Here is a 16664-nt window from a genome sequence, read left to right as displayed (position 1 = left end):
GTTGTTGTGCTCGTAGATTATCTCAGCTAACTTACTTCGCATTACCCGAAACGAGCTTTCTGGATTTCAGCTGAGACAGCTATCATCGACTGACAATGTCCAAAAAACAGATTATCTATTCCGACAAGTACAACGATGACGAGTTCGAGTACAGGTACGCTTGTTGACAATTGTTAACGTTTTCAAACGTCCGTTATTTTTCGGTTGAAGTGTTGGCCAACGTCAAACTATGGGGAGTGTGAATTTGGACGTTTTTCTAGCGTCGTAGTTCAACATAAACTTAATGTTTGCTGGCAAAAACCGACACTAATAATGCTGCTGTTAATCTAGTAAAGGGCCGCGGTCGGTGTGTACTTGGCGTTACATGAACCTGTGTTTGTAAACCGAGGCCCCCCCTCCACCCAGTGGGTCAATGCTCGCTATATTAATGTCATTTTAAGCCTGACTACTCGACCGTCTCTTCTTCTTTTGTTGTTGTTTTTTTGCGATATACATGTTCTGTTTTTTTTTTAATCAGCGGATCGTTGTTGACATTATATTTGTGATTTACCTTCCCGCAGGCATGTTGTGCTTCCGAAGCAGCTGTCTAAACTGGTGCCCACCTCCCACCTGATGACGGAAGACGAGTGGAGAGGACTCGGGGTGCAGCAGAGCCAGGGCTGGATTCACTACATGATCCACAAACCAGGTCGGTGGACATCGAAAAAAAAAAGAGCCACTGATTTCTGTAGTCTTTCTTTCTATGGTTGGGAAGATGTCCTTTTCTTTGCTTGTCCAGGTGTTGTTGTTTTTTTAGGGATGCCCAATAGCGTCGTCACATTATCAGCACTGTCTGATAAAGGCTACAAAATGAAATATTGGCCGTAAATGAACATTTATCGAGGTGACAACAACAACAAAAAAATCTTCAGTTCTGATTTAAATACTCAATGCCATGTCCATCTGGCTTCAAAGATGGTGCAACGTTTTGGGGTGTGTGTGTGTGTGTGTGGAGGGTTGTTCAAGTAGCAAAGAGTTGACTGGCCATGATAAGTACTTGTCATCTCGGTCATTACAATGAATTTGTGGAAAAACAAGGATAATATGTGCATATATCTGCAATCGGCTGGAAGAATTTGAAAATATCTGAAAAAAAAAAAAATCCAATAATGTGCATCCCTCTAAATGTTGTACTGGAAACATTTTAACGTGAGTGACACCATGTCATTTTACACAGGACTGTATTTTGTTGGCCGTGTCTGTTATTATGGAGCAGAGGAATTATTACAGCTTGCGGGTATTGTGTAAGGTAGACATGAAAACTGTCCCAACCTGTCCTTTTAATAGCTTCTAGCAGGTGTCGTTAGACCGCGATGACAGTTTTGTGCAGATGGACCACACAGCTGATATACAGTGCAGTGTAACGCATGCTGTGGATGACGCTGACAGATACGGCTTTCTTTTTCCTCCACAGAGCCACACATACTGCTTTTCAGAAGACCTCTCCCAAAGAACTGAAGGGGAACCATCTGTAAAATACCAGCTGTCGTATTTTTCTTGTTTTGTATTGTCTTTGGACCGTACATCTCTCTGTCATATATCTCTACATATGTTCTGATGTATTGTGTAGAAAACCTTTAGTTGTGTTGTTTTTTTTTTTGTTCTTTCAAACTTCCTCAATTTTTTAGAGGTAATGAGAGACAACTAGTTTGATTCCACTGTGAATGAAAACCTTATATGAAGGTGAAAGTTTGCCTGTCAATTGTACACATTTAAAAAAAAAAAAAAAAAAAAAAATCTTTTGAGGTCATTTAGCCAGGATGGATTTATTTACTGAGTAGTCAAAAAAGCATTGGCTTTTATTTTGCTAAAGCCCGGATTTTCTTCAAAGCTCTCTGTTTAAACAATTTATGTTTTTTAAATTTATGTTTCTTATGTGCATATATTATTTCCAGATGTAATGAATTTTGCCACTGAGTTATAGTTGATTCAGCAAGTTCTTTGTTACTCAAAGAACAAAATAAAATGTGCGTCTTTATATGTATTATCATGGATTTTTATTTTTTTTTCTCGATTTTTCTTTTTTTTTTTTTCTTTCTACTTTACAGAATTATGTTTGTCGTTTTCTTGGAGGGACTGATGTTCAGTCAGAAACACTGACAACTAGCGGGGTGACAAATTCGGAGTGTCTTGTGCCCAGGGAGTAGGCTGGTGCCCTGGTCTTGTGTACTGTGACTTTCTCTGGGTTATAAGTCCCTGGACCTGGTTTCTTGGTGCCGTCTCTGGGTAAGCTGTGACGCCCCAGCATGGAAAATGCTGGCTGCCGGGGCAGATAAACACTTGGGTCTGTACTATTGTAGCTGCAAGGCCCGGGCGTCTTGGCCAAATCCACAGACGGTCCCCCTGTGCTGAAACTACCTGACATTGTGTAGCTTGCACTGGCAGGCTTGTTTGGGACTTGAGGGCCCATGAGTGAAGGCAGACAGTACTTGTTAGGAGCAGGGACCGCGTCGATGCTGCGGTAGCGTGTGCGGGAGCCCATTGTGTAGGACGGGGGTTTGCGCTGCAGGTTGCATGGTGGGGCTTTCTCAGGGCTGTACGCACCAGGTCCAGGCGTGTGGAAGAGCTCTTCTGGTGAACAGAAAACGGTTGAACGGTAAACCATCACATCAACACCATATGGTGGAGTGGAGTTAATTGGGTTCAGTTACAACAGCTGACCCTGGATCTCAAGAAGTATCAAAGCAAAGGTTTTGTGTAAAAGGGTTCTTTTTTTTTTTTCTTTTTTTTTTGTTAAACCAGAGCAGCGGTACAGATTGGGCTGGGATTTAAAACTCATTGTAGCAACATGAAAATATTGGCTCAAAATAAATATTTACTCAATGAAGTTAAAACTCACTTTGTGTTTTCATTTTACTCAACATCGAGTATGCGGGTGTGCCATCCTTCCCAAAGCGAGTCATATTTGCATCAACATGATATCTCGGCCCTGGACTGCAGTCAACAGAATACACTGCAACAAAAGTAAACAGTTTGATTAACTATCATCTCTGTGAGTTTGGTTCCATCATGCAGTTGTCCTGACTGACCAGAATCCGTTTGATAAACAAACAGGTGGGGAATATTTGTGAAGTGTTGTCTCCCCCTAGCGGTTTAAATCTGACATTACACTACAGGGGAACCCTGACGGACAGAAATAGCTGTTCTGATGTATTTTAAAAGATGAAATCACTCTTCAAGAAATTCATCAGCATAACTTATTTGAAGCTTTGAAATACTTTTCACAAAAGATCAAATTCATATACAGAACTTAAATTCTGAACCAAGACAGAAAGTCATATAGTCTGCGATAGTGAGAGAAAGAGACTCACTGGTATCACTCATCCTGCCGTGGAAGGAGTAGGCAGGGCTGGTCAGCTTTGTGTAGTCGTGGCCAATAAATCCAATGGTGGGAGGAAGGCCGTAGCGCCCAGGTCCCGGCCCTGAGAGACAGGATCAAATGTCACAAAGACCTAAAGCCTACACAGTCGTTCCCAGCCCTGAAGGAATATTATGTGCCAAAAAAAAAAAAAAATTACATTTACACTGCACAAATGGCACAAACGTGCAGGAGGGAAAACTTTAGGTGGCGACAGCTTTTTTTGTTCTTTTTTTTTCAAAACACAGTTGCTGTAATTCATGAAAGCAGCTTGGGTTTTTCTGCAACTTTGTTTAAGGTCATATATGCAAGTATTATGCGATCACTTTAGTAAATGCAAATCCACCATATCAAAATTAACGTGCATTAGACAGCGTCTCATTGTTGCCTTCTTATGCACGACAGAACTACAGGCAGTGGCACACATCACAAAAACACAATCCTGGGGGGGGAAAGCATTACATCAGCATGCAAGTGTTCAGAGGCATGTGCACAAGTGGGAGCTTTTTTTTTTTTCACAGAAGGGAGCGAGTCCGGGCAGGTCCGCACACCGAGAGCAACGTCTACTCTGCCCAGCTCCGTGTTATGAAATACCGACTGGATCATCAAAATAAGCTCGTGGTATTCATGTCTTTATGGTGGGTGTTATGTTTTGTACACGTGGATTTAGATAATGGACGTTTGTAAGATTTCAATTGATGCACATACCTCTTTCTTTTCCTGCAATTACTGCGTAGTTTTTCTCCATCTGACTTGTTGTAGAAGTGATGGATGCTTCAGGAAAGCCTCAGTGGTACTTCAGAAGTATTCATACAGCATGTCACTCAGCAAGGCAAGATGCTGGCTAAAAAGATAAAGACTGTTAAAAAAAAAAAAAAAAAGAATTGGAGAAAACACTTTCAAAATAAGGATTTGTCTTGCACATTACCACAAGTGATTCCCCCTTTCAGGTAGCAGTGAGGCAGGCTGCATACTTAGAAGTTCAGTCATCAGATGAGTGTGTGAGGAGCACTTCACTCCTCAGTCCATGTTTCATTCTGGTGGTCTTTATTCTGATATCACAGGGTGTCCTCTGGATCCAGCATCATCACAACCCCGGCTGGCAGTGAAGCCCAGAGCCCTGTCTGATCCAGAATCAATCCCTAATTTCCTCTGAAACAATCAGGAAACCCGAGACACATCAGTGTCAGCAGCAGAGCAGACTCCACCCTGGATAGAGTTTTATCCATCTCCCTGTTGGCCTCTTTGTCCCGACGCTCCCTCCGTGGTGGCTCAGACAGGTGAATAGCCCTTCCTCCACAGAGCTGGACGTACAGGTGCACTCAGCTGCTGCTCAGAAACAATGTCATCACTCCGATTCACTCTCATGTAACGCTAGCTCCCCCCTGCAAACCATGAAACTAAGATCCCCCTCTCCCTCCTTTCTCTTTTCACTCTTTCTGCTCGTCGCAGTGTGGAGACGCAATACCACTCTTCAGCCATGCATGCAGTTGCCACGGAGACTGCTGCCGGTAGTTTTCTGCAGCCAGGTCCCCTGCACTGCTGGCTTATTCTCACAACAGGAACAAGGTTTTTTTTTGTTTTTTTTCATTCAGAACTGGATGGCTAAATCAACTGGGAGCGCTCAGAGCTTAGAGGGAGGAGAACATTTAGTGATCTTCAATAACTTGTACCTCAAATTTGACCTGATCTCCAAACAGTACGCAATTTCACATTTATTTTCCTTGGAAATAAGAGTGCATGCACAACGCTGCCCTGAGACCGCACACTCGTACTTAAAGCCCCAACGCAGCCCGGTGGTTTACCATCTTTCACCTCAGGTCAAACAGATTACAGTTTGGCCCTCTTTTATCTCCTCTAATCCCGGCGATGATTTGTTGTCTGGATTTGATGGGCTCGTTTAGAGGCCCGAGCCGCCGGTTGCCTGAGGCCGCAGTAACCGAGAGGGTCGACAAGTGACATGTGCAGTAAACAAACATTAAACATTAACAGGCTCTAACTCTTTCCCCTCGGCTGCTGCTTTGGTAACCCGAATCTGTTGTCGGCAGTAACACAAACATATGGTGCACATCCAAATTTAAGAGTACAGTTAAGTACAAACTTATTCATGCACACGCTGACTAACATGCTTTCTGTCTGTAACACAGAAGCACGCCGGGGGTCAGAGAGTCGGTTATCAAAGCAGAGGGCCCTCTGAGGCAGCAGGGTTATAATACAGTTCACTGCTGACAGGAAATTATCTCCAGACTTAACTAGCATTTCAAAGGAAATGGAGCAACACAACTGCACTGCAGCTCCTCCGCTAGAGGAAAAAGAGACACGTTACTGTACAGCACCTAGAGAGATAACACTGCTTTAAAAAGTCAGTAAGGGCTCATCTTCACTGCAATGAAACCGTGTAACGGCACAAGCAAAAAAAAAAAAAAAAAAACCCAGAAAGACGGGGGTTTTGTCTGCTTATTTACCAAAGCATCAAAACTTGATGCAACAAAAGAAAAAAGAAAACTTGATTGTATAGGAATTTTATTCTCGTTTGTTTGAAAAATCACAATATTTGATAGGAATCGGGGTTACATTTAATCGAATTTGGTACATTTACAAAAATTCAGAACTTCATTTGTCTTTCTTTTTTTTTTAACTTGATTGCTTCACGAATCAAAATTTAACAAAAACAAAATAGCTTATGAACTGTACAATCAAATCTCAAGGTAGGTGAACGGTGATGGAGGACGGTGTTGGTGTCTCAGAAACATTTGAGCTGGGGCGTCCGGGTGGACCAGTGGTCGAAAGGCACATTTCCTGTAAGTGTAAAAGTCCTCGGTTGGAGTCGGCCAGAGGCCTTTGTTGCATGTCATGTCCCCTCGTCCCTCCTTGTGTTTCCTGTCAATCTCGACTGTGCTGTCTAATAAAGACAAGAATTTCTTAAAAATGATGAACATTTCAGCTTATGTTTCTGTAAAGCATATGGTTAGCATATGTCTTTTTTTTTTCCAGCAGGTTACCAGCACAGGAATTTCATCAAACATTTCAATAGTTGGGTTAAAGCTTTGCTATGAAAGAAATAAAATCCTCAAATAACCACGAGTGTAAAAAGTAGACTGTACGATCGGCTGATGACTTAAAAAAAAAAATGATATGACCTCTAGCTACAAATAAATACCACAGATAGAAAATATAACAAAATATTTTGCTTAACGTCAGGTGTAATTACAAACATAAATACTTGATTATTTCCTCTAATGATTATAAAGGCAGTACAGTGAATAACAAAGACGCTATGGTGCCTATTGGCGACTAGGAGTCTACAGGAAGAAAAATAACAGTCTGGAGGATACTAGCTTCAAAACAGTCATACACATCCAACCGCACACAAACATATAAAGGCATCCACTCCATTCAAAGCAATTTAACACCTAATAACACACTCACGCACTCATTCTCCAGACCCCACCATCTCTTCCTTTAAAGGCTGAGCAAGTCCCAAGTCTCTCTTCTCTTTCCATTCACTAGCATTATTCACAAATAATGTACAATTATTAGGAGGCAGGCATGGCTTCACTCTGGGAGCGTTTCTGTGGACGACAAGAAAACAGGAGTTCAAACTAATTGAGACAGTATAATTTAAAAGGAGCTCAATAGCATCTGTTATTAACATTATTAAAGAAGAGAAAATTTCACACCCACATAAAATATGCTGTCCAAAAAGCCTAGAAAACATGACAGAGATCCAGTAATCAAAAGTCTGATGAATACAAACAAAACCATCACGTAAGCAGCTCATACCATCGCTCGGGGATGTTTTTTGTGTCCAGTGTGGGTAGCTGGGTATCTGCTGGTAGAACCACCTTCTGCTCTACACCCACTCCACCTTCAGGCAGGTCCAAATGGTCCCCTCCGTCTGCATCGGCAAGGAAAGGCTCAGAATCGGGGTCATATTCGTAGGAGTAGTAGGACACCTCTGCCATGGAGCCCTGCTCCTCCTCACCTAGAAGGATCAGGGTTAGTGTGAGAATCAGGCACATTAAACCAGATAAAAGCTGACGGACATGACGAGGTCATGACAAGGTTGGTGTGATCACAATATCTGTAACATATGTAATTAAGAAGTACTTCATTTAGTTGCTGAAGATGAAAGTACTGGCTGTCATGGAAACGTCAAGGTGCTCTACTCAGACACTGACCACTTGGTGGGTTATAGAGTAAATATTGTGATGCATATACATTGGTTTTCTACCACTGCTCTGGTCTACAGGTGGTGGTAATGTGCCAAGAAACACATCAATGCACCAGCCAAGGCAGGCGGGAAGAAGACTGCCAGAAAAGTAAACATGAATGTAAACAACACCGTTTTCAAACTTTGAACAATTGGCGGTGCAAAACTTCTATGAGGAAAAAAAAATGCATTCAACTCGTTTGTTAGACCTCAGGGATACAGACAATGTTTTTTTGGTGAGCAACACTGAATGTAAACAGACCTTCTGCTTGTTAAGGAAACTCCGAGAAGCACTTTTAATATCCTGCACAGTTCCTGAGCAGCAATACCTCGTCACAGACAGTAGGGGTCCCACTCTGCTTAAAATGTTGTATTCTCACAGCATGCCACTTTAGGATCCCTCTTTTTTTAGGCTATAGACTTATCAAATGTTCACTTTACTATGAGTCCTCTGCAATTAGAGTTGGCTTGTTTAAAGTTTGAGGCACACATTGCACATTCTGCTGAGATTTAAATACAAAAAGAATATGTAAACATTTGAGTGAGACACTGAATGAAGTGCACACGGTGAGGGAAAACTCCAGTGAAGCCTGAATGTCTGTATGTATTCTGTATGTTGTCCTGCGGTACAAGTTCACTAATAAGACAAGTCGGCACAGGGAAGCTAATTCCAGAGCTTCAGCTTCCTCCGCTGTTCCAGTGGAAAACTGTCAGTTCCTTGGCACAACTCACCTTCACCTATTACACTCTCAGTGCACTTGGCGGGCATGTCGTCAACATTCTAATGGTTTACAATGACAGTGTTTTTACAGCACTTAGTCAATCTAATCACCCTTGGCTTATCTTATTGGAGGTGTGTGTGGGCACATATTTTCCTGTGTGAGCATGCAATGAGTGTATGTGCATATATAGATATATATGTGTGTGTGTGTGTGTGTGTGTGTGTGTGTGTGTGTGTGTGTGTGTGTGTGTGTGTGTGTATGTGTGTAAGTGCATAACAGCATTCCTGTGGTGAGTTCGAAGCTTTAGCTTTTGTACTAAGGAGACCTTTGACTGAGAGCAGCTTTGTGAGCGGCAGCTACTGGGGGTTGCAGGCTGGGAAACAAGTCAGTGCAGGCTGTGCCACATCACACACACACACACACACACACACACACACACACACACACACACACACACACACACACACACACACACACACACACACACACACACACATACATATACATATACATATATACACACACATGTTACATGCATAACAGCTCACGTAAAGTCTGCACGCCTCTGCAGCCTGACTGACTGCAGAGCCTTTTCAATGTTTTCATTGCCAAATGTAACACAGCTACTTCCTCCCTGCGCACACAACCAAACATCCTATCAGGAATTCTCTGGCCCGCTCTCCAGAAGCGGCAGCTGATCTGAGTTCACAACAGAGTAACAATCGCGCCCTTGGCGTGAAACCTATCCACCTATTTATCACACTGACTGTAGACATGATGTGGAGGCAGGGGAATGTGCTGCTGCCACACACACCCCCACCTACGTATCTACTTTCCTCTTCTCATCCCTTCTCCCTTTCGACCCTGGTCTTTTTTCTTTTTCCCTTTCTTTCTTCTTTCATCTCCTCTCCTGCTCAGCCCCTCTTTCAATTTTTTTCCCCCGTTTTCAGCTTTCCACCCCCCCACCACCACCACCACACACACAGACCCACACCCGATCACAACCTTTTCATCTCTTTGTCTCCAACTCTTTGTTCTTTCCTGCCTGTGCACACTCCGGTTATCCACATAAAAAAAAAAAAAAAAAAAAAAACTACAAACAGAAGCACATTTGGTTTGAAATACAATATGCAAATGACATGCTATCCATTTGCAATAAAAATCTTGAGTCTACTTTTAACTTTAGCTAACATAGAAGCACAGATTGACCGATAATGGATGAGGAGGTATCGGGGAAAAAAAATCAAAGCTGCAGCATTCAGACAGCAAATGTGTTGCTGACTCTTTGCAGCAATCAAGACACATGTCAAAAGAAGAAGCAAAAGCTACTGTTGAAAGAAAAGGCACAGATTAGTCCCATCTGGCAGACAGATGGAGGGAAGAGAGAGAGGGGAGATGGAAAGTGTATGGGGGAGATGGGAGAATGCAAAGCTGTATGTGCAGTAAGTGGGGAAAGGTGTGGTAGATGAAGGTTACCTGTGTGTACAGGCACTGAGGGTTGCTCAGTTTCCTGGCTCACTATTGGCTGCCTGTCCTCCGTGGTCTCCACTGGAAATACAAATACACACACACACACACACACACACACACACACACACACACACACACACACACACACACACACACACACACACACACACACACACACACACACACACACACACACACACACACGTTAGATTATTCACATTTATGTGGCTGCCACAGCACTTAAGAAGACTAGTAATGAATTCAACAGAGTTTCACTGTTGCATAATCTAAATACTGCCCAGAAGCATTATCCACCCCACTGAGCAACACTTCTTGGCAAAACAATGATGTACACTCAGTCTCAACAGAGGCCTGCATTAAAACCTATCAGTCCAAAAATAGCAGGGTCCGAACCATGGCCAGCAGGCCATGTGTGGAAACAAATTGTATCTTTTTCCACTTCGAAATGGTGGCATGAATCTCCCCTCACACAACCATACACAAACAAACAAGGTCAGGAGGCTCGAAACAAAAATACAATCCTTTTGATAATCTACAGCATGAACCACTTGGCACAACATAAGGTCTTTTCCCACCAAAGTTTTGTCTATGCCTTTTCCCAATCTGCTCCGCAACATGAAGGCTCCTTTGTTGTTGGGCTGTGCGTCGGAAAGGAATGTGACAAGGATTTCAAAGGCTGGACAAAAGCACTCTGTCATTTGGAGAGAGCCCTGTAATACAGCAGAGAGTGAGAGAGGATGGGGGGTAGTGGAGAGAGGGGGGGGGGTACGACGGGTAGTTCTTCTCAGAAAACTCATCCAGTAATCAGCTCAACACCTGAACAGCTGTTTCCTCTCCTCAGACCAAGGCACACCCAGATGAACACACACACACACACACACACACACACACACACACACACACACACACACACACACACACACACACACACACACACACACACACACACAGGCCTTACAAAGAGACGCACATTTAGATGCACGCACAATGGACGATTCGTACAAAAAAACTAACAGACTATATCCAATAAAACACACGGTGACAAACATTTTCTGGGTTCTACTGTCAATGTCTGTGAGTCCACTTACTGTGAATAAATCAAACAGTAGATATCAGCTTGAATTTCTAACTTCCGGAGACTGTATCTGTTTTAAAATGGAGTGAAATGTAGATATCTAAGCAATCATTTCCTAAAGTGGCTCCGCCCCCACTATTGTTGATGGTTTCAGTCTTCACTGTGATTATAGTCTGGAAACCCTTTTCACATTAAGGTTAGCACGGCCACTCTGAAGGTTGGACCAATCAACTACCAGTGGGGGTGGTTAAGTGGAATGATGTTGAAATAGTTCCAACAATGGTGGTGATGGTAGTTTCGATGCACAACATACCATATCTGGTGGTCAGTACTGATTGGTTAAAGGCTGCTCCAATAGTTTCAAAATGAACCCGAGGTCTACGCCCATGATGTAATGGCTGCAAACAACCCTTAGTGAAGCAGGGCCAGACACATAATTCATGCAGTGAATTCAAGTTTGCTAACACCAGGCTAATAATTTCTATTTAAGTCTAGTAGTGCAGCTGTTGGGAGCCCTTCTTTACATTTTTATTGAAGGACTTACAATAACTTGAAATAATTGTCTTCAACTCTTGTCTTAATTTTTTCCATCAACATTTTCACAAATGTAGCTCTGTTGTTATCTAACTACATAATAACATGATGATCATATTCTTTATCCTGCATAGGCTCTGATTGGTCAACCGTTTCTCCAGCAATTGGAAACAAATACCAACAGGCACAACACCACATATGAATCACTGAACATATCTGAGATGTGGGGAGTCTGTATGGTCTGTAACTTGGCTATGGTAGTGTGCAGGCAGCACTATGCCCCTTTTCCACTGCTGGTACTCGACTCTACTGTACTCACATTTTTGGGGTTTTCCACGAGGCAAAAGTTGATAGTACCTGGTGCTATTTTTAGTATCACCTTCACCGAGGTTCCAAGTGAGCTGAACCGATACTAACAGGTGACGTGAAAACACTGCAGACCACTGATTGGTCAGAGAGATTCGGCACAATCACTGGGTCAAAGCATCACTCGCCGAGCTACTTTAGAGGCTGCAATTTTCTTGAAATGACTGGATGACTCGAATAGTGGCAAAACCACAGCAAGGTCAATTAAGGAGGTGCGGCTGTTCCTCTGTTTGTTTACTGAAGGATCCAGCTAGTGTGTGTGTGTGTGTGTCACGTTGAAGATGATGTCACAGCAGTTTCATGTGGTGTGTCGCTATAGTAACTGCAATGCATTGAGGGGGCACTATCTGCAGTAGAAAAAACGAAATGCATAAAAGTGCCTGATACCAAAAGTGAGTAGAGGAGAGCCAGTACCAAGAGTGGAAAAGGGGCTTATGACAGAATTTTGATGAAGGTTGTAAGAAAGATATTAAAAGTGTCTGAAGTGATGAGACGTCAAGTGAGGTGTGATGAGGGAGCTCTTACTGCGTGGACACTGGGACATCGGAACCTGCTTGATACGTGTCCCATTTCGACAAGCAAAGACTTCCATCTGACACTGATTCTGGTAGCGCTGTCCATCTGACCCACAAACAGGCTCCCCATCGTAACCGCAGTCCCTGTAGCATGTGCACCGCTCGAACTGCTCCTCCTCCAGACAGCCAAACACATTGTTGCACTGGCTCGCCTGCACAAAGCCTGCAGAGAAACGATCTTTTCAGAAGACTGATCAGAGGGATACTTCTGCAAACCTTTAAGGCCATGGCACATCTCTCTCACCTATCCACTGATTGGTTGAACTCTCCACCTCATTGCAAGTGGGTCCATCACACAGCTCCCGTGCGAGTGGGCTGCTCTCACTTACGTTGTAGAAACGGGTGGCCTCAAAAGCTGTATGACAAGCACAGACCCACACCAGCACGTTCACACATCCACACACACAAAACAATGATGACACTCACCATAACTAGGCCTTAAACTTGAAAAAAAAAAATTACATTTTCACCAAAAGAAATGGCACTTCATAAATCGTGGAGAGTAACTTGGCTTTCCTGGTCTTTGACTCTTTAAAGAGTGGTAGTTAAAATATTTATCAGAGGCACACCTGGTTCGTAGTAGTCATAGATCTTGACCGGAACAGGCGCTGTCTTGCCCACAATGTATTCCCTGACAGCTTGGAAGGCCACACACGTCATACACTGGCTGGGGATCTAAGAAAGGGCGACAAACAGAAAATTGATACAAAAAAGTCCAGAAATATATAGATATTAACAAAGATGCAAACTTGCATACTTACACACACACACACACACAAGTCTCTCTAACCTTCTGTAAAACAGTGGCGTAAACACTTCTTATCTATCATAAGTACAGTATACTTACTGTGTAAAAACTCACCTCATCAAAATAGAACAACACTTTTCTCCCATTTAACTCATATCTCTTCAGACCCACTCTCTTATCCATCAGGAGCTGAGGAAGAGGAGAAGGAGGAGGAAGAGCAAGTGAGACAAGTATATATAAAAAAAAAAAAAGGTACACAAACACAACAGACCTGAGGCAAGTCAGATTTGAGGGTTTGCTTTGTACTGGAATGATTTAGACTATTGTCGAGAGCATAGCCTATATTCAACACAGCTATATATTTGAATTCAGAAGATGTAAATGAACACATTAAAAGTCATTAACATGGACATTAATAGTAATCAGCACCACAGTGGACTGGACAGCTCCACCTCATGCCAATCAGGGTTCACTATTCACAGAGAATGAAATATTATCATTTAAAGAAAACCTTGGGTTGACTTAAGTAACCCCAGGTTCACATGTATTAATTGTCCCACAAGCCATTGATACCACAGAGCATCTCATTTTGCACTATCCTGGACCTTGGCACATTAATCCTTTAACCTCTGTACTCCCCCTCTCTGCTTGAACAGATCATGACTGAAGTGTATTTAAAGCATTTATATTGTTCAGTGCCCTTGCCACCCATCTGTCAGAGTCCACATGGTCTGCATTTCAATGTGCTCTATAGGCAACAACTAAAATGCAAACCATATGCGGTCTACCGTGAATTGATGGCCAGGGTGGAAAATGTACAAGTCACCAATCATAGACTAAGTGAGGCTCTTATGAGCTGAAATCAACAAGGGATCACAGCTTTCCTCTACAATTGCCTTAAACAGTGTTTCATACTTTGTAAGTTTTTCTGGTATTTTTTTAACCTTGTACTCAAATGAGCATGCAAACATGCATGACCATGTCTAATAAATATGAGTGTATGAATGAGTAACGAGGACACTGTTTACTATGAATATGAGTGTCTGCATAAACAGCCAGTGGTTAATTTCCCCCAGAGGGGGATTTTTCGTTCTGTCAAAGGTGGCAGCCTTTGGACAGCAGAGGTTTATGAGGTGCTCAGCCTGAGCTGGCGCCACCGAAAGACACACACACACACACACACACACACACACACACACACACACACACACACACACACACACACACACACACACACACACACACACACACACACTATTTACAATTGGTCTCCGTTTAAAAAAGCATTGTTTGTCTGTACAGCAACTAAAATTTGCCAATGAACTCCCATAGCGCCAATGTTAAACCCGCAACGTGTTCTTGGTTGTTAAACAAACCTCATTATATTGGGTGATAAGAGACCATAGCTGCGGTAGCTCCCAGTAAGTCACCAGACTAATCATTCATGACTGCAGCATCCATGAAAGCATGACTGTAGAAGCCAAGTTTGCCACCATAAATTGAGGAATGTAAGTGGCAGTCGGGCAGGCAGCAGTAAAACTCCAAGGGAGGCCAGCATGGGTGTAAACTGAGCTTATTAGCCACTACACCTCAGGTCAGCCTCTGCTGATATAGTCACAGCAGTGCATGTGTATTTGTATGTGCATGCTTAACATCTCTCCAGGTAGCCAGAGAGGTGGTTCTTATAGAAGTGGAAGCCTGCAGACTGAGGCCCTATAACTGTCTAGTAATGAGGGACAAGCTTCTGATGGGTGGCTGGGGAGTTGACCTGGATCCAGCTCTAAACATGTACCTTCATTTTCTCTCACTTTCCATTGGTGTAAACAATCCTGAAGTCCCCCATTAGACCAACGTCTGCTACTCCTATAATCCAGTCCTCTGTTTATTAGGGGATATCTGCCTGTCCTTTGTAAACTCTACAAGTTTTCTTTAGACCCCACAGGGCCCAATAAGTATAAAAATACTGCACACAAAGGACCTAAATGACTCTTCCCAGGACCATGACGCATACACATGCAGACACATGACATATTTTTCACAGCGAACAACACGCAGCACTTGTGCCTGTACCCATTTGAAGGAAGTCTGCAGGAGCTGTTCTGCCCAATGACTTCCTTCAACAATGGAGAGAATGTCAGGTAAACACTTGACCGCTTCCAGCTCTGACAAATATTTACATCAAAACACTTTTCACTGTAACGCTACAACAATATGCACATCCAAAGTATGTGCGTGTTTATGTGAGCGGGTTAATGGTTGCATCCTGTGTGGGTGTGAATGTCTACATGTGAGTGTTTGCAAAGGAGTCTGCAAAGGAAGCAGGAGGAGTCTGATGAATTCCATGACGGGCTGTTTTTTTGTTTTTTTTTTATAAAACAGCCTCCAGATGTGGATGCATCCGTCTCTTCTTTCTACCTACCTTTCAGTTTAGCCTCTTAACTGACTACTTGCCCTGCCTGTTGAGCTATATATCAGTCACCACAATCAACAACAATGAGTGTGTGTGGGTCCGTGTGTGTGTCAGTGTGATTACATACCCTCTCTAGACTTTCAACATCTGCTCGGAAACCGGAAATCATGGGAACTTCAATGACGGCCATGTTAGATGAGCCTGAATGGAGCCACCTAAATAAAAAGTTTGAGCTGGGATCAGTATGCCATATTGTTAGAGGCAGTCCTGGACATTATGCGTGCGCTCAAATTCTACCTCGCACAAACTTCCAATGAGATGTGGAAGTCCATTTCGTCCTGGTGGGCAGCTGGGTCGTCGTCGTCGATGGGCGCACGCCGCTTCCGGTTGAGCTCGGAGCGGTTGTCTGCCCGGCTCCGGGAGCGTGAGGTAGAATGACGGGAGGAGGAGGAAGAGGGGGGCTGCAGGTGTCGCTCCTGAAAAGGCTCTTTCAGATCCACCTTGAGCTGGAAGGCCGGTTTAGACACTGGGTCTGGGACGTTATAAGACACATCAATCTGTAGACACACACAATGACGACGAAGAAATGATATCAGTGAAAATGTGACTGTAAATTGTCAAATTGAGCAGCCTAATGAGCTAAATGAAAACAACAAAGATTGATAGTTTATTTTATTTTATTTTATTTTATTTATTTATTTTATAAACAATGGCTTCTGAATGTTTATTTGACCATTTTCTGACATGGAATTGTTGAATTGTAAAGTGTAGCCACATGGCTCTAGGATTGGCACAGTTGTTCCTTTTTACAACCACTATTTGATGGATTGCCATGAACATATTTGCAGAAATTTGTTGTCTTCAGAGAATGAAGCCTACTGACTTTGGTGATTCCCTGACTTTTCCACTCGTCGATTGCTATAGAATTTGGTTTCAACACTCATGTTCCCCTCAGGATGAATGCTAACATCTCTAATAAATCCATAATTTGTAATCTAATGCTGTTATTAGTTCAAATTCCAATTTTTCCATTACACTGTTTTATAGTTAAATACCATAAAAATAAAAAAAAAACATGAAATGTTTTGTATCTAGTGCCAATGAGCACATGTTAGCATGCTGATGTTGTAGCA

The 16664-nt window shown here is 42.8% G+C and overlaps 3 protein-coding genes across 3 annotated transcripts in view; 1 reads left to right on the top strand and 2 right to left on the bottom strand.

The window, feature by feature from the left end:
• The first annotated feature begins 7 nt into the window (after positions 1–7).
• cks2 (CDC28 protein kinase regulatory subunit 2) lies at positions 8–1532 on the top strand. The gene is made up of 3 exons (XM_069150369.1): positions 8–154; positions 561–688; positions 1454–1532. The coding sequence occupies exons 1-3, from the start codon at positions 96–98 to the stop codon at positions 1495–1497; spliced, it is 231 nt and encodes a 76-aa protein (XP_069006470.1). The 5' UTR covers positions 8–95; the 3' UTR covers positions 1498–1532.
• Positions 1533–1591: 59 nt separating this feature from the next.
• Positions 1592–4820, bottom strand: cimap1d (CIMAP1 family member D). The gene is made up of 5 exons (XM_069150368.1): positions 4326–4820; positions 4106–4241; positions 3351–3461; positions 2879–2992; positions 1592–2610 (listed from the first exon to the last, which is right to left on the bottom strand). The coding sequence occupies exons 2-5, from the start codon at positions 4143–4145 to the stop codon at positions 2123–2125; spliced, it is 753 nt and encodes a 250-aa protein (XP_069006469.1). The 5' UTR covers positions 4146–4241; positions 4326–4820; the 3' UTR covers positions 1592–2122.
• A 1093-nt stretch (positions 4821–5913) lies between these two features.
• cpamd8 (C3 and PZP like alpha-2-macroglobulin domain containing 8) overlaps positions 5914–16664 on the bottom strand; it is a 46376-nt gene continuing 35625 nt past the window's right edge. The window contains exons 36-44 of the mRNA XM_069150298.1: positions 15829–16088; positions 15659–15746; positions 13236–13310; positions 12943–13048; positions 12618–12728; positions 12324–12536; positions 9809–9880; positions 7181–7382; positions 5914–6969 (exon numbers count right to left, since the gene is read on the bottom strand). Of these exons, the coding sequence (XP_069006399.1) occupies position 6969; positions 7181–7382; positions 9809–9880; positions 12324–12536; positions 12618–12728; positions 12943–13048; positions 13236–13310; positions 15659–15746; positions 15829–16088 (1128 nt within the window). The 3' untranslated portion in view covers positions 5914–6968. The remainder of the gene's footprint in view (positions 6970–7180; positions 7383–9808; positions 9881–12323; positions 12537–12617; positions 12729–12942; positions 13049–13235; positions 13311–15658; positions 15747–15828; positions 16089–16664) is intronic.

This window comes from Embiotoca jacksoni, unplaced genomic scaffold, assembly GCF_022577435.1.
Source record: "Embiotoca jacksoni isolate LCO1_2020_lvr unplaced genomic scaffold, fEmbJac1.0.p SCAF_16, whole genome shotgun sequence".
NCBI lineage: Eukaryota > Metazoa > Chordata > Actinopteri > Embiotocidae > Embiotoca > Embiotoca jacksoni.
This window is presented reverse-complemented; position numbering and strand designations above follow the sequence as displayed.